The sequence below is a fragment of the Dipodomys spectabilis genome, unplaced genomic scaffold (assembly GCF_019054845.1).
Source record: "Dipodomys spectabilis isolate Male_0828 unplaced genomic scaffold, ASM1905484v1 ptg000098l, whole genome shotgun sequence".
Taxonomy (NCBI): Eukaryota; Metazoa; Chordata; class Mammalia; order Rodentia; family Heteromyidae; genus Dipodomys; species Dipodomys spectabilis.
In genome coordinates, this window is record NW_024870775.1 from 12,419,598 (window position 1) to 12,445,703 (window position 26,106).

General features: G+C 55.0%; 1 protein-coding gene across 3 annotated transcripts; it reads left to right on the top strand.

Annotated features, from left to right (window-relative positions):
• Positions 1 to 1,119: 1,119 nt before the first annotated feature.
• On the top strand, positions 1,120 to 25,160 carry Pdgfa (platelet derived growth factor subunit A). 3 transcript variants are annotated; one of them, XM_042686693.1, is made up of 8 exons: positions 1,120 to 1,718; positions 3,129 to 3,258; positions 4,759 to 4,855; positions 10,148 to 10,249; positions 12,900 to 13,087; positions 21,829 to 21,955; positions 22,338 to 22,407; positions 24,290 to 25,160. In XM_042686693.1, the coding sequence occupies exons 2-7, from the start codon at positions 3,196 to 3,198 to the stop codon at positions 22,391 to 22,393; spliced, it is 633 nt and encodes a 210-aa protein (XP_042542627.1). In that variant the 5' UTR covers positions 1,120 to 1,718; positions 3,129 to 3,195; the 3' UTR covers positions 22,394 to 22,407; positions 24,290 to 25,160. The 3 variants fall into 3 exon arrangements, with proteins under 3 accessions (XP_042542627.1, XP_042542626.1, XP_042542628.1); XM_042686692.1 differs by lacking the exon at positions 1,120 to 1,718 and adding an exon at positions 1,742 to 2,179; XM_042686694.1 differs by lacking the exons at positions 1,120 to 1,718; positions 22,338 to 22,407 and having other exon boundaries at positions 2,576 to 3,258.
• Positions 25,161 to 26,106: the final 946 nt, after the last annotated feature.

Sequence of the window (26,106 nt, forward strand, 5' to 3'; positions counted from 1 at the left end):
AGCCTGTGGCCGCTGGGCTAAGTCCGTCCTACCGGGTCTCAATTTCCAGTTCTCGAAAGGCGGAGCCTTGGGGGGCGCCCCCCCCCCGTCTCTCTCTCTCTCTCTCTCTGTGTTTCCTGAGGACCCGAGAATATGGTGTTGGGACACGGTGAAGGGGGGGGGGTGTCTTTGTCCCAAGCCAGAGCTCCCGGGAACCCCAGGCTGCTGGCGCTCGGAGGCGCAAGTTACCACTCTCGCTCGGCCGCTGTTGTTGTGGTCGCTATGACGACGGGTCGCGGTTTTATTTTTAATAGCGGCCGGCGGTGAGGTGGGGGGGTGGGGGGAAAGGGGGGACAGGCCTGAACCGTGCTCCTGCGTTTGGGAGGATGCTGCCAGGCCCCGCCTCGCTGTGTCCCCCCCCCCCCATCCAAATCAGGGCACCTCCTCCCATGTGGTCCCCAGATCTCCTCTAAGCTCTGCCCTGCACTCGTGTACTCGTGGATCAGGAAGGGGAGCGGAGAGAAGCACTGATCTAGATGGGGACCCCCCAGGAATCAGCAGCCTCCATGAGTGGAGTGGGTGGAGAGTGAGGATCCCCTCGGCCATGCTGGGCGACAGACAACTCACTGTCACTCCGAGTCCTCGAGCCTCATCCTCTCTGCCCGTGAGGTGCCCAGGGGCTCTGCGGGATCAGATGCGCACAACTCAGGACTGGAAGGCGAGGGCCGGACCCAGGTCTAGCCGGCTGTGACCTGACGATGTGCGCTGGGCCACCTTCCAGAAACCATCGGTGTTTCTCCCTCCGCGTCGGAACAGGCGCTTCTGAACGTTTCCAAGTTTTCCCTTTTCGGTGTTGGTCCTCCTCACCACCGGGAGGGGCCGAGCAGGGACGTGCGGGTGGGGCACGGGGCGTAGAGGCAGGCAGTGGAGAGCTGCCGGGGAGGCCCCGCCCCCAGAAATTGGGAGTGGGGGGCGCCCCCCTCCCCAGCGTCCCTCAACTAGGCCTTTGAAATGCAGGAACCCGCCCAGCCCAGCAGGGGATGAAAAGTCCCCTCCAGGTGGCACCTCGGTCTGGGAGTGAGGGCGACCGCGGCGGGGGTGGGGGTGGGGAGGTGGGACGGGGGAGTGGGGGCTGGGGCGGGTGACATTTTCCTCGGAGGTCCACTCACCCTTAAGGTGTCTCCTAGTCTCCAAGGGCCCAGGCGTTTCTAGCTTTGCGGTCCGCAAGGCCCGACAGCCCCTCTATCCCAGATACCAGAGCTGTAGGTAGCCCCCCTCGAGGGGAGGCACTGGCAGGCATCCGCCCGTGAGTCGGGGTCCAATCTTCCAGCGTCCGGGCGCACCCACTCGGCCGCCGCGCAGGAGCCGTCCAGCCCTGCCCAGCCCACGGTCGACGCGCGTCGCTCCCCCGCGGCGCGCTCGGTGCAGCGGCTTGGCCGGAGGTGGCGCTCTGTGCGCCCGCGGATCCAGACGCAGAACCCACGGGTTCACCAGTGGTTCCTTTCTCTTCCTTTCCTTCCACCCTCTCAATCCCGATCTCGGTGCTGCCTCGCTTTCGGAAAGGGAGTGGGAGACTTGGGGAGGAAGGGAAGGGGCAGCCAGAGTGTCAAGGTCAAGGATAAAACAGGTTGCTGCAATCTCCTCCCCAACCTTGTTCCCACCTCGAAATGTGGGTGGAGGTTCCTCATTCAGGTGCCCCAGGCTTCGGACCTTGGGCAGGGGCGCGTGGCAGCCGCCAGGTGAGTGCCTTAGACGCGCCCCTAAATCCGCCCCACCTTTCTCCAGAGACTCACTCCCCCTCCTTTTATGGAGAAGGGAAAGCCCGAGCCTGGGATCCAAACTGTGGAAAGCGGCCCGAGCTCCCGGGCGGGGGCCAGTGGCGGCTCTCATGCCCTTTTTGGCGCAGTAGCTCTGGGCGCTGCCCTCGGCCGCCGCTGGGGCCCGACAGAGGCGAGCCGGCGACGGCGGTGCTCGTGCGGCGGCCTCCTCCCCTCCCCGCCCGGTGCCGCAGGATTGCAGCTGGCACCGGAGGGTGGGCAAGCTCGAGGGAGGGGCGCGCGGGAAGCCCCGGCGTCTGGGATCGGAGCCGGGCGCGAGGTGTTGATGGATTTAGCTGCCTGCGTGAGCGCGTGTGTCCTCACTGCAGTGGCGGTGGCCGCCGGGCCCTACCCGGCCCGCACGATCCCCGCGCGCTTCCGAGGTGTGGGTCCGGGGCCCGGAACCCGAGGGAGGCGGGAGGGGCGGGGGCGGGGGAGGGGCGCGGCGGCGGCGGCGCTATAACCCCCCTCCCTGCCGCCGGCCGGCTTCACACGCGCGCCCCGCGGAGCCCGCACAACTCCAGCGAGCTGGGCCTGCCAGCACCTCCTCCTCCTCTTCCTCCTCCTCCTTCTCTCCCCGCGGCTTCTGCTGCTGCTGCTGCTGCGGCGGCGGCGGCGGCGGCGCCGGCTCGGCCCTGCGCCCGTGCGGGCGGAGCAGCGAGGCCCCGGGGCAGGAGGTGGCTGCCAGGCGGCGCGGCCGCGGGCGCTGCCCGGCCCCGGCCGGCGGAGGGCGGAGCGCGCGGCGCCGTAGCCGAGGGCGCGCCGCGGAGGGGCGCACGCAGGCCGCCGGGCCTCCGGCGTGCTGGGCCGCACTGGTGCCCGATCGGGCATCGGCGACTAGAGGAGGCCGGAGACGATCGCTGGCCGGCGGCGATAGGCGTGTAGGGTTGTCCGCAGCCCTCCGCAGGGAGAACAAACGGCGAGTTGGCAGCCAGGGCTCGGCTGGGTGTCCAGACAGGTGATCGTTGGTGCAGCAGCGGCTCCAGACTCGCTCCGGGGTCCCTCCCGGGACTGATGCCCACAAATATGCGGAATTACCGGCCGGGTCGCTCCTAAAGCCAGCTCCGGGGAGCGAGCGCGGCCGCGGCCAGCACGGGGAACGCACCAAGGAAGCCCAGCCCCCGCCCTCCGCCCCTTCCGTCCCCACCCCCTACCCGGCGGCCCAGGAGGCTCCCGGCGCGGCGGGCGCGCACTCCCTGTTCCTCCCCGCCGCCGTCGCCTGCGCTGCACTCTCTGCTCGCGCCGGGCGCGCTCCGCCGGCTCCCGGCTCTCCGCGCCACCCTCCTCCGGGCCGCGTTCCCTGAGGGATGGTACTGAATTTCGCCGCCACAGGAGCCCGGCTGGAGCGCCCGCCCCGCGGCCTCGCCTCCCTGCCGAGCCGCCAGCGCCTCGGGACGCGATGAGGACCTGGGCTTGCCTGCTGCTCCTCGGCTGCGGATACCTCGCCCATGCCCTGGCCGAGGTGGGTGCCACCCCCGCGCCCCGTCGTCCCCTCTGATGACCCCCCCTCCCCAACCCGCCCTCCCCTCCCCCGGCGCACGCCCCCCTCGGCCGCCCGCGGGGCCGGGGCGCTCCGGGCTCTGCGGAGAGCATTTTGATTTTGCTTAGAGGGGCTGATTTTTTTTTTTTCAAAAACATTTCCCGACCGGGTTCTATTTTCTGCCATGCCCAAGTGTTGTCTGGTGAGTTTCCAGCGTGTTGCGTCTCTCTGCCTTGGAGGGACGGGGAACGGCGAGGTGGACGAGAGGGGAGAAAGTTCGGGGGGCGCGGGCGCGTCTCCAGAGCGGTGGCTTGGGGGGGGGCGCAGCGGGTTCTGCAGTAACGGGGTGCGGGGAAAGGGGGTGTGTATGTGTGTGAAAGACGGTGCCAGGCGTAGGTGGGGAATACGGCGGCTCGTGAACAGGTAGAGGCGCCTGCGGTGGGCGATTTGAGGGTGGGCAGCGGAGAAGCACAGTCCCGGGTTCTCCGTCTCCAAGCTCAGCTGGGCGCCGGGCCCGAGCAAGTCCCGCCCGCCCCGGGGCCTGCTTACAGGTGGCTGAGCTAGGCAGCTGAGGCCCGGCCAGGCGCCCGCGCCCTCCCACCGCTGGGGTACCCTCCCCTCCCCACGTATCCCACGAGTCCCTGGGAGCTTTGCTGTGATGAATGAGTTTCCCCAGCCCCTGTCGTGGGAACTTAGTGCTTGAGCCACCGCCCCCTCCCATCCGCCCCCCCAGCGACCCCGGACTCCCTGTAAAAAGATCAGGAGGGAGAATGGGGAGGGGGGGGGCAAAGGGGGGGAGGGAGGCCGTGTGGTGGGAGTGGTCCGGGCCGGGCTGGGTAAAAGCCTCGAGGTGTGTATTTAACCCTTGCTTTCCCGGTAGCCTCTTCTAGCCCCTGGCTGGTTTGGGGAGTCCTTGTCGGCGCTAGGGCCGCGTCTGGGCCGGAGCCGGGTGGGGCGAGCTCGGGCGCGCGCGTGCGTGCGTGTGTTGGCGAGGGGGAGACCCTCTCTCTCGGCCCCAGGATTCTGGGGCGTGAAATTTAAGCCTCCTGGCTAGATTTAAAGTGTTGGAGCTGCCGTGACTATTCGTCGTCGATCCGTGACGCATTTCGACCCCGTTCTTTCTGGATGTCGATTTGACTATTAAACCAGAAACTCCGAGGCTCCCTCGGCTGCCCCCTCCCCCGCCATACCTCCTGTAACTGATCCCCTGGGGAGGGCTGGGGTGGTTTTATTTTGGTGGTTGTTTTGATTGTCTCAACATGAAGAGGAGGTGGTTGGGGGGCTTGTTTTTGCAAAGGTCAGGTTGGGATGGGGTTGGAGGACTTGGGAGTCCCACCCACCCAGCCCCACCCCAGCCTCCCTCTCCTGGGCCCAGAGGGAATCTGCAGGGGTCGGGCGGGGCCGCGCGCGGCTCGCGTGGATCTCTCGGGCCGGGACCGTGGCCCTGGGCTGGCGCTGGCTGACCGTGTGATCTGCTTGCAGGAAGCGGAGATCCCCCGTGAGCTGATCGAGCGGCTGGCTCGCAGTCAGATCCACAGCATCCGGGACCTGCAGCGACTCCTGGAGATAGACTCCGTAGGTAAATCGCGCCCCTGCCCTTGGCGCGGGGAGGGTGCGGGTGGCGTGCGGAGAGGGCTGCGCAGAGAGCCGGCCCCCGCACTCGGCCAGGCCGGGCGCCGCGCGCAGGAGCGCACCGAAAGGTCAGAATCCACTCCTCGGCCATAAACGCCCAGGCGCATGAGTCAGGCGTTTCTCCTCCAGTCGCCACTTTCTCTCCCAGCGGCGGCCCGAGGGCTGCGTGCTTGCTCCAGGATTTAACCAAAACTGCCGCGTGTGTCACCCAAAGTTCACAGAGGGCGCCGGCGCTCCGGCCAGGTGTGCGGGCCAACGCGTGCCCGGGGAAACCAGGAGCGGCCCGATCCAGAAGGATGATGGGTGGGCGTGCAGCCCTGAGCCCCGGGTGACAGGCAGTCCTTCGCGGGACGAGGTCCCCCAGGGTGCGCGCGGGCCGTCTGCGGCTGGTCAGCGCCCCTTTGTGAGCCCTGTGAGCTGCGGGTTGGGCTCCAGTGGCTGCAGGCAGCCGGTGGATTGCTTCTGTTGTTGTTTTTCTCTCCCCTCTTTTCAAGTCTCAGTGAAAAGGCGCTTCCTTAGACGCACGTGCTCTGGGCTATTTTGGGGGGCTCACCCTCAGGGCCTGGAGCCAAGCCACTTTAGAAAATAGTTTACTTGTAAACGCAGAGTTTGGAAGGGTCTGGCTGGTTTAAAGGCATGGACTAAACCTAGACCCGCTATTGAGATATGGGGTGGGGAGGGTGGAGAGGTGGTGTTGGAGGTGTGTGAGTGTGTGTGTGTGTGTGTGTGTGTTGTGTAGGACAAGGACTTCTCCTTTGTGTTACCCTTTTCCAAAATTAACACTTGGCTGGGAGCTCCACGACTTTGCTGAACTTTTCAGTGTCTTCAGGAGACACTGGAGAAAACTTAGCTGAACAGAGCCTGAGATGAGCTTGTCTGAAAAAGGAAGGAAAGGCAGCCAGAGTGAAGAATTTTAAAGCTAATTACCCCCCCCCCCCCTTTCTATTCAGCAAGGGGGGGGTGGGGTGGGTGGGTTAGAGGAATTAAGTAAAATCACATGGCCTAGTCATTTGGAAATTTGTACCTAATTATGGTGGTAGGGAGGCCCAAACTGTTTTCATTCCATGCCAAAACCATTTTCTAAGGAGGCCGCTGGTTTCTCCAGTTTCTTGACCCAGGAAATCCTTTGCCTGATCCTTATCAGGAGTCGGGTAGGATTTCACTTGGAGATCAGAGTTGGGCCAGGAGGATTTTGATCTGGTCCCTTGATCTGCAAGCCTGGAGGAGAGAAGCTGGCCTGGGGGTAGCTGGGCAAACACTCTTTCTCAGTGATTTGAGGGTCCCCAGATGACTTTGAAGATGGTGTATCTCCCTGAGGTGGTCCCCCTGGCTCAGCTTGCCCCCTCCAGAAGTGAGGCCTGGAGTCCTGCTTCTCCAGGCTTTAAATGCCTTGGGGAAATCAGCCATTCACTTTCTGTTCTGACCATTCTTATTCAGGTTGCTGCAGCCCCGCCTCCCCCACCCCCACCCATTAATTCCTTTTACTTTGTCCTTCTGTGCTGTTTTGCTCTTGGTATCCTAGCCTAGGGGCTTCTGGGCTGGGGCCTCTCCTGTAGTGAATCCAGACAGGACTTACTGCTCACCTACTCCTGGCCAGGCTGGATTCAAATTGCCCAAGTAAGAATGTCTCTTCTTCTGTCCTGAGGGGAGGCAGAGGTGGAACTGACCTGCTTTCCTTCCAACCACCTGCCTGGCAATTTGAAGTATGAATGGGAAACTGAGAGCAAGTTAGGGGGTTTCTGGTGTCCTCCTTGCTTCCCAGTCTTGACTGGGGACACAAACCTCCATGTAGGTTTCTTTCCTGCTGGACTCCCATCTCTGGTCTGAGGACAGTAGTTGCTGTTGCTGGCTCCTGAGATTTTATTTTATTTTATTTATCCCCCCAATAGAATGTTGACAGTAATGTGTCCTCTTGGCTGTACTTTCTCTTTAGGTCTAGTCAGGGCTGCCTGGCCTGTTACTGTGTCCTAGTGAGAGCTTATGACTGTTTAGGGGACTGGTGAGGAGGGGTGGGGAGAGCTGGTCCAGAGGGAAAACTAGTTTGATTTACCTCACTTGGATTTTCCCAAAGGTGTCTACCCTTAGGTGGGCTCTCAGTGTTTCTCTGTCTAGCCTCAGATGAAGCTTGCCAGAGGAGAGCAGGAAATGGTTTTTGGGGGTATCCCAGCTCCCTCCTTCATCATCTTCTCATTCTTAGTAGGTGGAGCTTTGTGATTGGCATATAACTTATCCAAGGAGCCTGCAGCATCCCATTTTATAGATGGAGATGGGGGGAGGAAGGGACTTGCTCCCAGCCTTGTTGCTGCTTCTGGGCTGTTTGATGGGAGCTTTTGTTCTGGTCCACAGGGAGCACAAAGTGACCTTTCCCATGTGGCCGTTGGATGCAGACATCATATGTCCATGATGCTGTCAGGGACAGAAGTGATGGGTTTGGGGTTCACCACTGTCTTGTAGGTGTGGTGTGGAGCCATGAGCTTTGTTCTCCAGCGTGGGCTGGTCAGGTGCCCATGGGCCATTGAATAACTGTTACATAAACATCCCAGTCCTGGGCCATTAACACCCAACTAGGACAGGGTTGATGGAGTCACTCTGTCCTCACAGTTCATGTGGACATCTGTGCAAAATAGAGACCTTGATTAACTGTCCTACACTGTTTCATGGCTTAGCTTTTAAGTTCCTTCTGGAGTGAAGCAGTTCTCAGCTGGTTTCCCACACTACTTCCCACCGAGTGTGGGATAGTGCTTGGCTGGTGATCCGGGACAGAATGGCTTTGTTTGACCAGGACTTGTGTTGTCAGTCTTGCTGTTCTTGGTTATCAGTGGCACTGATAGACTGTCAGGGTAGTGGTCCTGTCTGCATTAGTTCAGCCTAGAGTCCTGGGTTGGGCTTTGTATGCTGGATGCTGGCCTTGATGAATCCCTTAGCTAGGAGTCTTTGTTTTCCTTTTCTTGTGTTGGTACTGGGGCTTGAACTCAGGGCAAGGGGTGGACTTTTCACTCAAGGCTCGTACTTCCAGCATTGTGCTGGTTAGTTGGAGTCTTGTGGACTTTCTTGCTTGGGCTGGCTTTGAACCAGGATCCTCAGATCTCAGCCTCCTAAGTAGCTAGGATGACAGGCACGAGCCACCAGTATCAGGTTGCTGCTGCTGCTGCTGCTTTTATTTGGTGGTGATGATGGGGTTAGAACTCTGGACCCTGTGCACTACCACTTGAACCATGACTCTAGTCTGGTTTTTTTTTTTTTTTGGCTGGTTAATTGGAGATGCACGCTACCCAACTTTTTTTGCTTGCTGGCTTTGAACCATGACCCTCTAAATCTCAGCTTTCTAAGTAGCTAGGATTAGAGTCATGGGCCACTGGCGCTCAGCTCTTTGTTGTCTTTTCTGTGGGCCTCAGTTTCCTTGGCCAGTAGTATCTACTGTAGTTGTATGAGACTCAATGTGGGTGACACAGAAAAGTCACCAAAGGGTCCTCCCATCCCACCACATCATGCTGCTGCTGCTGCTAATCTTTCTCCTGGATACGAAGAGCAGGCCAGTTGTTGGTTTGGTGATGGCGACCCCTAGGACATGACTCATAGTGACACTTTTTTTGGTGAAAGGGGAGGGGAAGCTTCTTGTAACAGTTGGCTGATGGGAAATTCTTACTACATGAATAGTTCTGTTCTGATCTTATTTTGGGTCTTCAAATAAAAAAGCATTGGAACATTGAGTCATTTAAAAAGTTGGGCTCTGCTCAGGCTTGGTTCACACCTCGTGCAAAGTTTTCAATTTTCATTTTAAACGTGTGGGTTCACATATCTGGGTGTGGGGGCAGGGCGGGGGAGCCAAGGTTTCTCCAGCTGGTTGGGAGACAGTGTAAAAAAAAAAAAAAGAAACAGAACAAAACAATAAAAAAAAACCCCGCAAAAACTTGGGAAAGCAGGGCAGAAAGAGGTCTCAAACTGGGCCAGGGGCTGGGGCATCTTGATGCCCTGAACAGAAGAGGAGGCTGCAGGCTAGGGATTTGGTGATCCTGTGAGGGTCTCAGTTGCTGGGCCTAGGTCTCTGATTACTAGGTACCTAGGACTCAGGTGGACAGAAATCTCCAGCTGGGTCTGTAGAGCCAAGCCTGGAGGCCTAATGGGCCTTATTGATTCAGATGTGTGTTCCATCAAATCAAGGAGAAGTTTTGTTCATATTAGTTAGTGGTAAGAATGTGTGTCCTCCCCTGACCCCAGGAAGCACTGAAACCTGGCTAGGGCTGTGTGCTGTGGCTTGCATGGGCCGGGGTGTGCCGGGGGTGGGGGCTGCGGTTCTTGGTGGGGGTGTCTTAGTTCTGTGATCTCTAGGTTGTACCCTATCCAGCGCTCATGGCCCTCACTGTTACTGCTGTTTTATGGGACTCTGGCCTCAGGTCTGCAACCGTAACTGTGCTCCCCCAGTCCTCCTGGCTTTTTCTCATGGCCTCTGGCCCTCAAAGCAGGCTTATTTCAGGAACCAGAGGGGGCTGGCGCCTGGCCCAGTCTGGAGCCTTGCTTCCGATGCCCCCTTGGGGGCTAGGACACTTCATCAAGTCCTGGCCCATGAGTGGGGAGGGGCTATACACACATCCACAGGGGACTGAGAGGGCATCTGTGGTCTAGCCTGACGATTGGAGCCGCCCAGGACGTGGGTCAGCGGGGCAACCTTTAGCCTCCCCTTAGGGGGGTCCACGGACTGAGCCCCTTCCCCAAAGGGCCTTAGCTTTGTCTGTCATAGGCCCAGAGAAGACTATAGCATTTTGGATCCATTTCTTGTTTGGGGCACTATAGAGGGAGAAGAGGACCATGCTGTGTGGCTGGGCTGGACCCTGAGGGGTAGAAGCTATGGGAGGCCTTGCTGCATGAGGGGAAAGGGTACCCTGTTATATAGGGTACAGGGTAAGGGGTCTCCACTGGGATAGAATGTGAAGGATCATGAATTTTGGGGATCTTGTAGGGGACCCTATTCAGTAGGAGTGGGAGTATGAGGAGCCTTGCAGTGTAGGAGGTGGGGGCAGTGGGGGCCTTACTGAGTAAGGGGGAGGGTGTGGGGGCCCTGCTGTATGAGGTGGGGAAGTGAGGGCTGAGCTGTTGCCCTTTGCCCCCAAGAGGCTCTGAAAGCTGATCTGTAAGGCTGGCCCCAGCTCGGGCCCCAGGATGCCACACACAGGTGTGGATACCCGTTAACCTCGCAGATCAGGGTGTGGGCACTAGTTTACCAGCTTTTCTCCACCCACAGGGGCTGAGGATGCTTTGGCAACCAGCCTGAGAGCCCATGGGTCCCGTGGCAAGCATGCACCCGAAAAGCGGCCTGTGCCTATCCGGCGGAAGAGAAGCATTGGTGAGTACCGCAGTCAGTGGGGGGGGGGAGAGGGGGCAGGCCCCTGGCGGAGAGAATGTGTGGCCTCAGGTGCAGTCAGCCACCTGATCTCTCCTCCACTTAACAAAGGCTCTGGCCTTCTGCTCTCCTCTTCTCTTCCTCCTCCACGGCGTGTCTCCTGCCTGCCCCTCTGCCATGGAAAGAAGCATCATAAATTCCTTAAGTGCCAGGTCCTGTCAGGGCCTGTCTGCCAAGAGGCCTTGCTAGAAAACGTGGCTGAGCTTAACTTCCAGTTCCTAATGAATGCAAACACCAGAATGGCCCCCAGTGCAGCAGGAAAATAGGGTACAATTGGATGTCCAGTGGCTAGCTGCTCATGGACATCCTTCCCCATGACTTGACTCTGTGGCTGGCTCCATACAGGCCTCTCTTTGAGAGGTGTAGTTGGGTTTCCCCAAGGTCTGGCCTGTGCTTTCCTGGGGGGGGGGGTGGTGGTGGTGTTGAGGCTATGGTCCATCACAGTCCATCTGAGAGAAATGCCTTCTTATTGTCTAGCTGTTCATTGCTGTGTGACCTTAACCTAGTCAATCTCCCTCTCTTGAGATTCAGTTACCAACACTGGGAGTAGTATGTGGGTAAGATTGTTAGGTGACAGGAGTTGGGGTTGTTTTAAGCAAAGTCAAAATGCCCTCTAGGCTGGGCATTGATGGCTCATGCCTGTAATCCTAGCTACTCTGGAGCCTGAGATCTGAGGATTTCTTTCTTTCTTTCTTTTTTTGTCAGTCGTGGGGGCTTGAACTCTGGGCCTGGGCGCTGTCTCTACACTCTTTAGCTCAAGGAGAGCGCTCTACCACTTAAGCCACAGTGCCACTTCCAGTTTTCTAGTGGTTAATTGGAGATAAGAGTCTCATGGACTTTCCTGCCCGATCTGGCTTTGAACCACAATCCTCAGATCTCAGCCTCCTGAGTAGCTAGGATTACAGACGTGAGCCACCAGCGCCCATCTAGGATTAAGGTTTTAACCCAGCCCAGGCAGGAAAGCCTATTACACTCTTATCTCCAATTAGCCAACAAAAAGCTGGACATGGAGTTGTGGTACAAGGGGTCCAGTGCCCACCTTGAGTGAAAAAGTTCAGGGACAGCACCCAGGCCCTAAGTTCAAGCCTCCCCAATACTGGGACAGCAACAGCAACTGAACACAAAAAGCCTTCCAGCTAGTATTCCAGAATCCTTTGTCTAGACTGAAGTGAGGGGTGGGCACCCATGAGCCAAATGGGGATTAGGCTCAAGGCCTCTTCTTGGCTCTGTGTTCTGGCTAGGTTTTCCTAGCCCCTGCCACCTGGAGAGCCTTGGGCTATGGTTGGGGCTGGAGGTGTGGAGTGGCCTTTCCTGAATTTGTAGAGCAGGGTTCGGGTGACTCCTCTGTTTGCAGGACATCTTCAGAGTTACTGAAAGGCCTCTTATTCCTGGGACTCCGTGAGGCCCAGAGAAGATGGTGATCACCGGAGTCTCACAATGGGGAGATATGGACAAGGAGAGGGACATGGTGGGGATTGAGGGGTGCTGTCCTGCCTTCCTGATCCTATTGGAGTCCATCTCCATTAGGTTCAGACATTCTTCAGTGTCCCCCCCCCCCACACACAGTCTGGACATGGCTTGTTGGGCTGGGCCTCCTGCAACCCCAACTCTGGGTCTTGGATCCAGGGCATCTTAGTGCTATTATGGCAGTAAGAAGCAACACATGGGTGCCTTCTAGAGCTGGGCCAGATCCCTAAGCCTTTGGCCAGCCAGCAAGGTTGACCCTTTTGGCCACTGTCATGGCTGGGCATGGTCAGGTGCCCACTACATACTGACCAGCTGAGCCTGGAGGCTGACATAGCTATGAAGGGGTTGTTTAGGGAGTCCAGTGTGTATTCTAGCATCCCTTGAGGATTTCCTTATCTGCAAGCCACACCTGGGGGGGGATAGGCAGGAAACAGCTGTCCTCTCTGTCCTATAAGACCAAGTTCTTGGCCCCAGGGTGCACGGGGAATCAGGCTGAGCCTGTCCTCTTGTCCTCTGACCCTCTTGACGTGAGCCTTGCACAGACACAGCTTGCTGAGTCCTGTCCCCGGGGCTACCCCAGCCTCCCTCCTTCTGCTGTCAGATGGCCTCTGGTGCCACCAGCACTCCACTCAGCCAGCCAGGCAGTGGTGGCTCACATCTGTAATTCTAGTTGATTGTAAGGCTGAGATCTGAGGATCTCCAATTTTGAGTGGAAAAAGGCAAGAGAGCAAGATCCTGACTTCAAGCACTGGCTCCAAAAAACCCCACCAACCCCTCCCTCCTCACAAACTCCGCAAAGTGTGTGCTCGTGTTGCCCGGGAGATTCGGGTGGTCACTCATCATTCCCTGTGGGTTTTTTTTGTTTTTTATTTTGTCGGTCGTGGGGCTTGAACTCTGGGTCTGGGCACTGTCCCTCAGCTCTTCAGCTCAAGGCGAGAGCTCTACCACTTGAGCTACAGCGCCACTTCCGGTTTTCTGGTGGTTTATTGGAGATAGGAGTCTCACGGTCTCTCCTGCCCGGGCTGGCTTTGAACTTCGATCCTCAGATCTCAGCCTCCTGAGTAGCTAGGATTACAGGCGTGAGCCACCAGCGCCCGGCTTCATTCCCTGTGTTTTTGCTCTGCAGAGGAAGCCATCCCCGCAGTCTGCAAGACCAGGACGGTCATTTATGAGATACCTCGGAGCCAGGTAGACCCCACGTCTGCCAACTTCCTGATCTGGCCCCCATGTGTGGAGGTGAAGCGCTGTACCGGCTGCTGTAACACAAGCAGCGTCAAATGCCAGCCCTCCAGGGTACACCACCGGAGTGTCAAGGTGAGCCTGTAACCTGGTCTTGCTGGCCAGTCCTCAGATTGTTGTCCAGTGTCCTCAGGTGGCTGGTGGATTTGGAATGAAGGCAGGGCAGAGCTGTCTGTTGCCAGCCTGTGCTCACGAGGGGCCAGTGTTCAGCATACTCCCAGGCAGGGGCTGGTGGAGCTGACTGTCCAATGATAGTTCATGGTTCTCTCTTGCCCTGTTTCCTCCTCCTCCTTCCTCTTTCCTCCTCTTCCTTCTCTTCTTCCTCCTCCTTCTCTTCCTCCTCTTCTTTCTTCTTCCTGCCAGTACTGGGGCTTGAACTCAGGGTCTGGCACTGTCCCTTAGCTTTGTTACTCAGTGCTGGTACTCTACCACTTGAGCCACAGCTCCACTTTCCAGCTTTTTGCTGATTAATTAGAGATGAGAGTCTCATGGCCTTTCCTGCCTAGGCTGGCTTTGAACTGTGGTCTCTAGATCTCAGCCTCCTGAGTAGCGAGGATTACAGGTATGAGCTACTGGCACCTGATTTTTGCCATAGTTTTAAGGTCTGGGGGACCATTTTGATGCTGTAGATCTCTTAGGAGCTGCATTAGGGTCTGTGGACTTTGGCCTGACCAATGGCTATTGGGTCTAGTCTGTTGCCTTGTGACCCATATATCCACTTTATTTATTTTTTGGTCGCTTGTGGGGCTTAACTCAGGGCCTGAATGATTTCCCTAAGCATTTTGCTCAAAGTTAGTACTCTTACTACTTTGAGCCACAGCTCCACTTCTTGTTTTCTGGTAGTTAATTGGAGATAAGAGTCTCATGCACTTTCCTGCCCAGGCTAACTCTGAACCTCAAACCTCAGTTCTCAACCTCCTGAGTAGCTTGGATGTTAGGTATGAGCCACCAGCACCTGGCAACATGCCCTCTTGTCAGTGGGTCTGAGGCTGGTCAAATGTGCTCCAGAGCTGAGGCTTCTGCTGGACAGAGGGTTTCCTACCCCTGTAGGTTCAACCTGAGCATGGTTGTCATGTGACTCGGGCATCTCCAGGCTTTTGTGAGGTATGGTTAAGTCTGGAGCTTTCAGAGCTCGATGCTGCCTGGAAACTGGTTTTCCATTTCTGATTGTCTAACTTGATTTATGGGAGCCAGTGGGTCAGAGCCAGGGGGACTAGCCACGTCTGTCAATCTGGATGGGCTAAGGGGCTGGATACTCTCAACAGAGCCATGCCTTGGCTGGGCATCTGGCTTTAAGGTTTTTCTCTCTTGGGTGAAGGGTCTCCAGAATTAATATTTGAGGATGTCAATTCCGGTAGTAACCTTGGTCCCATTCTTTGATTATGGAAAATCCCTTCCATCCCTACTCCCCCTACCCTGTCTCTGCTGGACCCTGAACACTGGAAGAAGATGCTAGGGAGCCCTTTTCTTAGTAAGGACCAGTCCTCAGCAGGCCGTACAGGTGCCTCATTTAGTTTCCTTGGCTGGAACCTACCATGACCTCTGTCTGGGACTTGGTCCCCGTGGAGCTCTGGGGATTAAGAGCAAATTCCACATTCCAGTGCCTGGATCTCTAAGGCCAGACACTCCCCTTAAAGCCCTGGGTTTTCCTGGGCCTGGGGGGCTTGTCTGGGAGCCTGCAGTTGCTGCTCATGCATGGGGCAATAGCGGGGAAGGGGTTGCTAACTTGGGCCTCTAGGCTTAAGTGGCCTGGGACTCTGTCCCTGGCACAAGCCACACCCTCCTGCCACTACTTGTCAGTTCTACTCTTCTGTTTTTCCTTGGGCTTTGGGGCTCCCACTGTTAGGGTACTGGGTAGTTATACAGACCCATCTGCCATCTTGTTCCCTTTTGGTGTTGGCACTAGGTTCCAGTTTTTATGGCTGTCACTTGGCTTTTGCCTTCAAGGTTGGTGCTCTACTACTTGAGCCACAGCCCTACTTCCTGCTTTTTTTTTTCTGGCTAATTGGAGATAAGAATCTCACTGACTTTTCTGCCTGGGTTGTCTTTGAATCTCGATCCTCAGATCTCAGCCTCCTGAGTAGCTAGGATTATAGGTTTGAGCCACCAGGGCCTGGCCTCTTGGGTACATGCAGGCAAGGAAAGGGGTAGGAGTTCTGTATGGGTGCAGAGGAACTCTTGGTGCCTAAAATGTATCCTCAGAAAGTTTGGTGGTAATGTCAAGGTGTGACTCAGGGGTTCCTGGTTCTCAGCATCTGGGAGCCCCATGACCCCACCCTGTCTTCCAGTTCAAAGGACCGGAAGCATCTGTTCCGAGGAAGCCAGGTGGATCCCCAGAGAGGCCTTTCCCCTGCATGTTGCTGGGACTGTAGCTTTATCTCATCTACCCACCAGGGTCCCAGACAACCAAGAGGGACTGAGTCCTGCAAACCAGAGCCAGCCTTCATCCCAGGCTTCCTCCTGAGGAGGGCATCCTCCAGCCCTCCCCAGTCCCTACCTCCAAGAGTGAGGAGGGGACATCTGGCCCCAGACCTCCGGGGCTGTGGGAGAAGGGACGGAAGGTCCATGGAACAGGAGGGTCTTTGTGGAGGCCTGTGCAGGAGGCTGGTTTGGGAGCCAGGGTGGTGCTGAGCTGGATGGAAAAGACGTAGCCTTGACATCCCAGATGCATTTAGAGCTCCGCCCCTGTGGGAATAGACGCGGGGAGGGGCCAGGCTGGCAGGGGAAACTCAAGGGTAGCTCCTCCCACTTTGCTGGGTTCCAGTTTCTATAGTTTTGCTTTGCTTTTGTTTTTAAAATTTTTATCCCCTGCCAGTACCTGTGTTTGAACTCAGGGCCTCCTGCTCGCTTGGCTTCCTTGTTCTTGGCTGGCACTGCTCTACCCATTTGAGCCATACCGCCAGCCCAGCTGTTTTGCTGATTAATTGGAAGTGAGCCTGCTGTCTAGGCTGGCTTTGTGAACTGAGAGTCTCCAGATCTCAGCCTCTTGAGGAGCTAGGATTATAGGCCAGAGCCAACATTGCCCTGCTTTCTTTGGCTTTTTTTTTTTTGGGGTACAAAGGATTGAAACTAGAGCCTCACACTTGCTAGGAAAACACTCTACCACGACTCCTGTTCCCCCTGAGAACTTTTTTTCGTTGTTGTTATCTTTGAGACAAGGCCTCACAATGTAGTCAAGGCTGGTCTCTGATTTAGAATCCTCCTGCCTCAGCTTCCCAAGTGCTGGAGTTACAGGCATGTGCCACTGTATCCAGCTCTTCCTGTGTCCTTGTAATGCTTGATCCATGGTCTTTCCTGGCTACTGTCACTACACAGGATGGTTTTTTATTTGTCAGTCATGGGGTTGAACTCTGGGCCTGGACTCAGTCCCTCAGCTCTTCAGTTCAAGGCTCTACCACTTGAGCCACAGCCCCACTTCCAGTTTTCTGATGGTTTATTGGAGATATGAGCCTCACAGCCTTTCCTGACCAGGCTGGCTTTGAACTGTGATCCTCAGATCTCAGCCTCCTGATTACAGGCGTGAGCCACTAGTGCCCAGCTACAGGACAGTTTTAAGTCCAGGAATGGTTACCCCATGTGGCCCGGGCTGGGGATCCACCCACTGTAGGTTCAATGGTAGCCTGCTTGGTGGCACCACCTAGGCTGTGTGGCATTTAATATACATGCTAAGGTTGATGGCCAGCCCCTGGTGATTCCCAAGGACTGGATATTCTAGCTACTGCCCTAGGTGAGACTGGAGTCGGGGGTGTGGGGATGAGAACTGGGGTCTTCTCTTCTTGGGGACACATGTAGTATAGTCCTAGTCTTTTACTATACCCTGCTGACATGACTAGGCCACTGCTGTCCCCTGGGTACAGACAGAAGGTGGCCAGGCCTAGATGGCTTTCCTGTGCCCGGATGGCCAGCACTTGGCTGGCCCATACGTAGGTGGGGTGAAGGAGGCGTGAAGTAAGGTGGTCAATGGGAGCTGCAAGGGAGAGATGTACAGTGGCATGGCCAACTGTGTCTGGCCAATGAGACCTACCCAGGGTGCTTGCCTATGGCCCATCTGACCCTGCATTGATTGGGTTTCCTTTAGAGCTCTACCTAGTGCTGGCTGGGGTTGGAGTTAGTGCTATTTTTCTCTCAGTCTTGAGGGAAGTGGGGGGGGGGGTGCAGGTCTCACCTTCTTCCTCAAGGGGAGGAGGCCAAGGAAGCTGAAGTCCTGGCCCAGGTCTCTTGAGATGTGCACCCTATATCTGCAATCACCGTCCTAATGCTGTGTGAGTTCCTCAGCCACGTGGAGTGGAGCTCCCAGTCTTTCATCTGTTGCCTAATTTGAAGGTTGTGGTTGGCTTCTTTCCAAGGGGTTCTAAACTGGACAGTTGGAATAGTGTCTTGGGGTCTCAGAGCCAAGCTTTGCCTGTTCTTCTTCCATTCCCCCTCTTCTCTCCCCACTCCTCTGTCTTAGCACTACTGGGGTTTGAACTCAGGGCCTCACACTTGCTAGTCAGGTGCTTTACCACTTGAGCCATGTTCCAGCCCTATTGCTTTTAGTTTGCTTTTCTGATAGGGTCTTACACTTTTGCCCAGGCTGGCCTCTGACCTGGATCTTCCTGCTTCTGTCTCTTCAGCTGCTAGGCTCCATTGTTTCCAAGTCCAAGCTGCAGGTTTCCAAAGCAGACAGAAGAACAGAACCCTGGGGTCTCCAGGCAAGGGTCTGCTCAGTTTTCTCATCTGGGAAATGGGCTGTAGTTGTGCACACAACTGGCTATAAGGCTTATGTATAGCGTGGGGCTCAGTTTTATCACATGACACTGGTGTGTTTAGAATTCCCCCCTGGGGCTTCCTGCAGCAGCTGAATGCTAGCATTTTGGGTGATGTTTTGGGGTGAACTTACAGGAGCATGCAGGCAGGGGAGCTTGTGGCAGTAGTGGGAATGGGGTGTCTGGTGTGTACTCTCCATGAACCAGAGGGAGGAGGGGTGGGTTAGGTGGCTGGAACAGGTGTGAGGGCCCCCATTGTGGGGCCTGGGGGTATAAGTAGGAGTGTTGGGGATATTAGTATCTTCCTTTTTTGACTTGACTATCGGTGGAAGAGGTGTTTTATTTCTGTGCCAGTCCTGAGGCTTGAGCTCAGACCTCTAGCCTTTGCTTGGCTGGTGTTGTACCACTTGAGCTACAGCTCTGCTTTTGGCTTTTAAGTAGTTAATTGGAAAATCAGAGTCCTGGACGTTCTTTCCCAGGCTGGCTTCCAACTACAGTCCTCAGATCTCAGCCTCCTGAGTAGCTAGGGTTACAGGCTTGAGCCACCCAGTGCCTAGCTTGAGGCAGGCTTTGAGAATTTAAAATTCCTAACATGTGCTTGGAAGAAAAATGTAGGCATTTCCTGTCAGACAGAGGTGGCTGGAGTCTCTGGAATCCTGGCATTCCTTGAGCAGGTAGGGTTGTAAATCGCTGTTTGTTTTGTCTCTGATAAAAAATGGACCTGTCTGGAGAGAAAAGTGGGTTCCCCCAGCCAAGCAGCCCTTCAGGTGGCTGTAGGGGGTCCATAGCACCTGCCTCGCTCAGTGGAAAAGCTTGGGGGGAACCAGGACTCACCAGCAGGGCTCAGACTCTAGGATCTGCCCTGTGGAGAGGTTGCTGTTGACCTTGGGGTCATCCAAGGTCAAGTCTGTAAGACCAGAGCCCTGCCTGAACTGTAAGACCTGGGTCCAGCCCCAGGTTTGGAGGTACAAGGGGGTCAGTGGGTCCTCCTCTTTGGGTTAAAGCAGCATAGGGAGAGGGGAGGGGACTCTGGGCTCCAGTCTGTGTAGGCTGGTAGATTTGTGGTTCTTGATTCTGGAGGGCTGAGGTATAGCCTGGTGCCCTCCCTCCATGCTGCTCTTGAAACTTTCTGGGGCTTATCCTTGGGATGGAAACCTCTCCAACGGAGGACCTCTTCCATTTAGAAGGTGGGGGAGAGTGGGTTTCTCTTGGCTGTTAGGGTACAGGCACTGTGCTCAGCATTGGGACACATGGTCCCCTCCCTGAGCAGATCCTGGAAGGACTAACAGGTGCCTGTCAGTGTAGCTGGCTCCTACAAATGCCCTGTGGCTTGGTTCTAGGTGCTTCTGCACAGGTGACCTCCTGTGTAGGGAGCACCTGTGCCCCAATTTTCCCAGGTAGGGCTGCAGGGCCTCTAACAGCATAGGATACAGACTTCCTCCCACTTGGGCAGACTGTGGGCCAGTGGTGGAGGGGCTGCTCTCTGCCCCCTCTGGAGTCCAGGTATCTGGGCAAGAACTAGTTGTGGGCTGGTGGGGGCTAGGCTAGGCTCCCCTAAGCTCAAGCACCTGGGGAAGGGCAGGTTGGGGGTCTGGGAGGGGGGGGCTGCTCTGGAGCCCCAGGTATGTGTATACAACCCCATCTATCCAGGAGGCAGTGCCTAGCTCCAGGCTGGCATCTCCTGCCTCCTGACGTAGTGAAACCTCCGGGGCTGCCCCCTGCCCCGGGGCCCCACGCCCTCGGCGCTGAGCTCATACCTGGCAGGCTGTGTTCGCACCTGAAGCAGCTCTGAGCCTTTTACACACCCGCCGGGCATCCAGCACCCTTTGCACCACAGGTTAACCATTAATGCAGCTGAGGTGGCACATGACAGGGCTGGCCAGGCCTGCTCCCCAGTGCCTGAGGCCAGGCTTCTAGAGGTGCTGCCAGCCTCGGGTATAGGGCCAACCCCTGTGTATAGGGGATTTCCCCTCCCCCGCCATTCCAGATCATTCTGCAAATGGGCTTTTCTTACCTTCTTGACTGCCCTAGAGGCCAGGACTGGACATCTGGTCTCCACCTGGGGGTCTCATTCACTAGGTACTAGTGCTCCCCACCCTTCCCTGCCTAGCAGCCCATCATGGGCTTTGGGTCTTTTCTAGCCTCAGTTTCTCCAGTTGAATGGTGAAGGGGAAGCATCCCTAGGGGCTACTTCGGGGATACAGACACCCATGTAGCCCCTTGGGCTGCGATGGATGGTGGCTCTTGGCTCCAGGGTGATCCACTGGTGGTCAGATAGCCTGGTGGTTAGGGATGGGCACCTTGGGGAGGGGAGCTCGCCGTGCCTTGGCTCTCTTTATTGTATGTGGAGGTGATTATACTGCTTCTTGTGGCATGGCCAGGAGAACTGAGTGGGTGTGTGGGCTCCAAGGAAGGAGGGCAGAGCATCTCCTAACCAGTCCCTCCAAACTGGGGCTGGGTGAAGGTGCCACCTTGTAGTGGGGTGAGGGTCACTTGTGTGGGCGGTGGGCTTTGCATGTCCATGATGGGGGCATGTATTCCTGTGCACACGTGTGTATACATGTATGCATGCACAATGCACAAGGCCCGTTGGGGGCTGTAACCTCTGGGAGGAGGGGTCCTCATGTAGAGTCTCTGGATTGTGGATAGGCAGGGCATAGGGGTCCCCAACTTCCGTTCTCCCTTCTTCCTCCCTCCTGTCCTCTCTGTCCTCCTTCCCATACTGGGCTTTGAACTTTCAGAGTTTGGAGCTTGCTAGGCTGGCTCTCTACTGCTGAGCCACGCCTCCAGCCTTTTATTGCACAGGTTATTTGCCGAGATAGGATCTTGCTTTGGGCAGCGATCTTATTTTACACTTCCCATCATAGCTGGGATGGCAGGCACTGAAGTGGAGTCTTATGAATCTTTCTATTAAGGGTGGCCTCCAACCATGATCCTTCTGTTTATTCTCTAGCCTCCCCAGGTAGCTAGGATAAAAGTGAAAGCCATCAGCACTCAGTTTTAGTGTTATTATTATACTGTTGTTATTGAACAGGATCTCTTTCTGCAGCCCAGACTGGCCTTTAATTCATGATCCACCCACCTGCCTTAGCTTCCCAAGTGTTGGGACAATAGGAATGCACCACCACGCCTGGCTGTTTAGGTTTATTTATCTGTTTATTTTATTATTTTTGTGCTTATACAAGTGCTTGAACTCAGGGCCTTGTGTTCTTGCTTGCCTGTTTTTGCTTAATGCTGGTGCTTTACTTAGCACTTCACTTTTAGCTTTTTATTTTATTTATTTTTTTGTTGGTCATGGGGCATGAGCTCTGGGCCTGGGTCTCAGCTGTCCCTCAGCGCTTCAGCTCAAGGTGAGCTTTCTACCACTTTGAGCCAAAGTGCCACTTCTGGTTTTCTGGTGGTTAATTGGAGATAAGAATCTCACAGACTTTCCTGCCCAGGCTGGCTTTGAATATCAATCCTCAGACCTCAGCCTCCTGAGTAGCAAGGATTACAGGTGTGAGCCACCAGCACTTGGCCTGTTTTATTTTTTGCCAGTCCTGGGACCTGGACTCACACCTGGGCACTGTCCCTGAGCCTTTGCTCAAGCCTACCACTCTACCACTTGAGCCACGGTACCACTTTCGGCTTTTTTCTGTTTCTGTGGTACTGAGGAATCAAACCCAGGGCTTCATGCATGCTAGGTAAGCACTCTACCACTAAGCCACATTCCCAGCCCCACTTTTAGCTTTTTACTGATTATTTGGAGATAAGAGTCTCACTGACTTCTGCCTGGGCTGGTTTTGACTATGATCCTCAGATCTCATCTCCTGAGTAGCTAGGACTATAGGCTTGAGCCATGGGCACACCCACCTCCATGTTTCTTTTTAAATGGAAATAGACTGAACTTGTTTGTCACCTCTTCCTTTCTTCACCTGGAAGGGGAGGGGAGGGTACCAGGTAGGGTCAGAGGTCAAAGTCAGTCTCTTCTCTCTTCCCTCCCATGCACCAGCCTAGGTTGTCCAGAAAGCACCTCCCCCGCCTCCCCCCCTCAGTCTTCAGGGTGCTTAGTGTGGGCTCTGTCCTCTGCAGGTGGCCAAAGTTGAATACGTCAGGAAGAAGCCAAAATTAAAAGAGGTCCAGGTGAGACTAGAGGAGCACTTGGAGTGTGCATGTGCAACCTCCAGCCTGAATCCAGACCATCGGGAAGAGGAGACTGGTGAGTCAGTCACCATGACGACCGGATTAGGGGGCTCCTGCTGGATGACCACATGGAGGGAGCTGAAGCTGAACAGGAGGGTGGGCACCTGGTTAACAGGCTGAGATGGTGACCTGTCACTCAGGGGCCTTGGGTCTCCTCTCAGGCCTGCCAGGCTGCCCGTCCAGGTGGGCCGAGGAGCAGGTGGGGAGGTGGATGCTGACCTTCACCCTTAGGTGGTAGGTCCTCATGTTCTCTGACAACCTGGGGTGCAGAGGCACCCCAAAGTGTCTGGCAGGGGTGGCTGGAGCTCTCTTGCAAAAAGATAAAACACCTAGGTATTTATGGCTGCACTTGATGGCCTTCCCTGAGGCTGCTCACCACCCTGCCTTCTCCTCAACAGGAAAGCGTAGGGAATCAGGTAAAAAACGGAAAAGGAAAAGGTTAAAACCCACATAAAGCACCAGACCAAGGTAGGCCCTGCTTGCAGGGCAGGGAGGAGGGGGCAAAAGGGAGGGAAAATCAATGATGTACTGATCAGCCAATCAGCTTCTGTGGGTGGGGCAACCAGTGTGGGTCCTGATTGGCCCAGAGGGGTCTGTGTGCTTCGGTGGGTGCCTGCTGCGCTCTGGGTCTCCTTGCTGCTTGATTTCCTTCGTGATCGAACACAGGCAGCGAGAAACAGCGCAATTCCTGATTCTAAGCCAAACTTGGCTCTGCAGTTCACTAGCTGGGATTACATTGAGCCGGCTGCTCACCCCATTGTCAGATGGACAAACTGCGGCCTGACAGATTGGAGACAAAGTTTGCTGATAGCTCAGTGGAGCTACAAGAGTTTTATAAAAGTTTAGGGTGCTTGGCTGTGTACCCCAGCACTGACAGGGATGGAGAGCCAAGTACGTACAAGATCTAAGACTAGGAGACAGTGGCAGGTGAGGCAGTCAGAGGTGACATGGGTGCCCCTTCTTCCTGGAGCTGGAGGCTTTCCCTCTCAGAGTTGCCTCATGGCTTGTAGTGGCTGCTGAGCTCAGCCATCATCACACTGGCTCTCTAGGCTGGAAGATAAAAGGGCCCAAGAATCTTTGTGAAGGGAGAACTCTCCCCCAAAATCCCATCCAGGGACTTCTGCTTTTTCAACCTGCCATCCTGGGAAGTGAGGAGTGTCTGGAGAGAGGTCTGCTGCTTCTCCAAACAGAAAAGGGGCCTGGCCTTCTGGGTGGCAGCCTGCCTGGTCCAGGAGGGCTGGAACCTCTCTGCTGGGCCTTCCTCTTGGCACGTGGAGCTCTGGGGCATCCAAAACAAATAATTGTTCTGGGCTAGAGGAGATTCCTTAGAGATAGTGTCTGAGAGCCCTGGCTCCTGAGGGGAGTCGCAGGGATGCTTAAGGGCCCACTTTGGGTGGGGGGGGGGGGCGGGGGGAAGGTCAACTGTTTCCTCTGTTGTGAGTTTGGCTGAGATGGGCCAGCTGGTGACAGGGACTCCCCCCCCCCCCCCCCCATGAGAGACCAGCATACTTGCTGCCTACCAGCATCCAGGCTGCTGGCTGTGGGTGGTGCCCGTATTGGAATGTCTGCTGTGGAGAGGCTTATGTGAATTTGGGGGGTGGGGTGGGGAATGAGCTGTTCAGGGGCTCAGTGTAGGCTGGGGTTATAGCTCAGTGCAGAGTATTTGCCGAGCATGTATTTGCAGACAAATATGAAAACAACAAACAAGTCCAGTGCTGATGATCCTAGTTCAAAACCAGCCTGAGCAGAAAAGCCTGTGAGAACTCTTATGTTCAATTAACCAGCAAAAAAAAAAACCAAAAACTGGAAGTGTGGTTCAAGTGGTCCAGCCTTGAGCATAAATACATTAAAAAATAAAAAGCCAAGCAAGAGTACACAGCCAGTGCCAGCACCAAAAAGAAAAGAAAAAAGGAAAACAGAGAACAAACAACAAGAGTTCAGCATGGTTGTACCTGATCACAGCCAGTGTGTTCCCCTCCCCTTCCCCCTCCTCCCCCCCCCCCCCCCCCCGTGGCATTCCAATTGGCTGGCAGAGCTCCAGAAATCACAGCCAAGTCCTTAGAGAAGGGCAAACAACAAAACAACAAAATTCCGCAGTGCCTCAGTTTCCCCATCTGCACAATGGGAGTGTTGGGTTCTAATGTGATGCTAGGAGCCTTGTCCTAATAATCCTTTGAGGATATGGCCAATGGGGTTCACGTGGCAAACCTGATTTATTTCTACTTATTTTTTGAAATTTTTATTAAGACTTGTGTGGTGTGTATTTGGCCTGCTGGGGCCAGATGTGTCAGTGTTTTCCATCAGCTGGGCCTGGCCTCTCAGCCTCTTGTCTTCTCCGTTCTTCCTGCAGATGTGAGGTGAGGATGAGCCCCCCCCCAGCCCTCTCGGGACACGGATGTAGTGGCGTGTTACATTCCTGGACCTACTATGTACGGTGCTTTATGGCCAGTTGTGCGGTCTTTGTTCTTTTCCGTGAAAAAAAAAAAAAAAAAAACCAACAAAAAAAAAAACAAAACAAAAAACTGTGTTCAAGAATCCCCCGGAGAACAAAGAGACAGTGTCCATTTGTTCGATGTCACATCAAAGGAAGTATTGTAGCACTTGGGTGGGACAGTAAGACACTTCCTTGTCAGAAAAAGAGAAAAAAATAATCACCAAACCCAATACCAAACCACAAAACACAGAAACACCACGGACTCCAACAAATTAGCTAACGCCAACAACGGCAAAGGGCCGCCCTGAGGAACGGAGGTGATGCTGCCCCCAGATTGGCTTCTGCTCCCCTCTGCCCTTGGCACTGGCCAGCTCGGGACTGCAGGGGTCACTGGCTTCGAGGGGACACAGGGATTGGAGTACATGGGAGCTGTCCGGGAGCCCTCCCCCCAAAAAAAACAAAAAACCATACTTCCTCGCTTGAGTCAGCACGGGGCCTTCCTGAGAGCCTTAAGTGGATTTTTTTTTTTTTACACCATAAAGTGATTATAAGCTTTCCTTTTTACTCTCTGCCTAGCATTTTTAAAAAAAAATTTTTAATTATCTCTTGGAGGATTTTGTTTTGTTTTGTTTGTTTTTTGTTTTTTGTTTGTTTGTTTGTTTTTTTGCCGATAACACAGGAGGCTGCTGTTGTTAAACTGTTGGGACTTTGTGACGGTATTTTTTTTTTTCCTAGCAGGATGAAAACTAATGAGATGTATTAAAATAAAACATGGAATATCTACCCATGCATCCTTTCCTAAATGTTTCTGTCTTTCTGTCTTTCTCCCTAACCTTTTTTTTTTTTTAATTTTTATTTTATTTTATTTTTTGGTTTAAGCCATTTTGAGAGAGCTATTTTTCAGATAAGTTTATATATTTTTGCTGAGATGGCAGGTGTGAGCCACCATGCCCAACTTGTTTATTGAGATCAGGGTGGGAAGGTGAGGTTCGGCCAACTTTTTTGCTGGGGCTGGCCTTGCACCTCAATCCTCAATCCTCCCAATCTCTGTCTCCCGAGTAGCTGAGATGACAAGCATGAGCCACCTCACCCAGCCTAGGCACTGCTGATCTTAACTGTCTTGTCAATTGTATTCCCACTACGTCAGTGTGCGACCAAGCCTCAGTTCTCTATTTTCGGTGAGATGTGCTTTACCTGTTAACAGAATTATGTATGTGTGTGGTTTCTTTGTTTCATTTTTTGGCATTGTTCTTGTTTTGTAAAGTTGAACTTTGTATTTTTAATATTATCAGTTTTATGGAAAAAAAAAAACCCATCAACATCACAGGCCTATGGGGCACTTTGTGGTTGCATTTTTTTTTCCTAGTTTCTTTGTGGAGCTGTACCCCTATTAATTGAGCTGTTATTGGGGAGAAAACAGGGGGGGGTGCCAGGGCCATCAGGGCTGCAGCCCCAGGCTGATTTTTCACAATGAACATTGAAGGTCTGGTTGTTCTGGGTTCCAGTGCAGATCGTGGGGATGGGGAAAAGATTTCATCCACAGCAAGCTAACCTGTTGCTTGTGGGGCTGGTCTGCATGGAGCCCACAGCCGGCCGCCACCTCCTGAAGCCTCATGGCTCATGACTGCTCTCATCCCTGTGGCCTGTGGGTCGTCTTTGTTGTTGGTGCGTGTGGAAGATGTAAGGAACAAAGGAAGCCAGGTGTTGTGACTCACACCTACAATCCTAGCTAT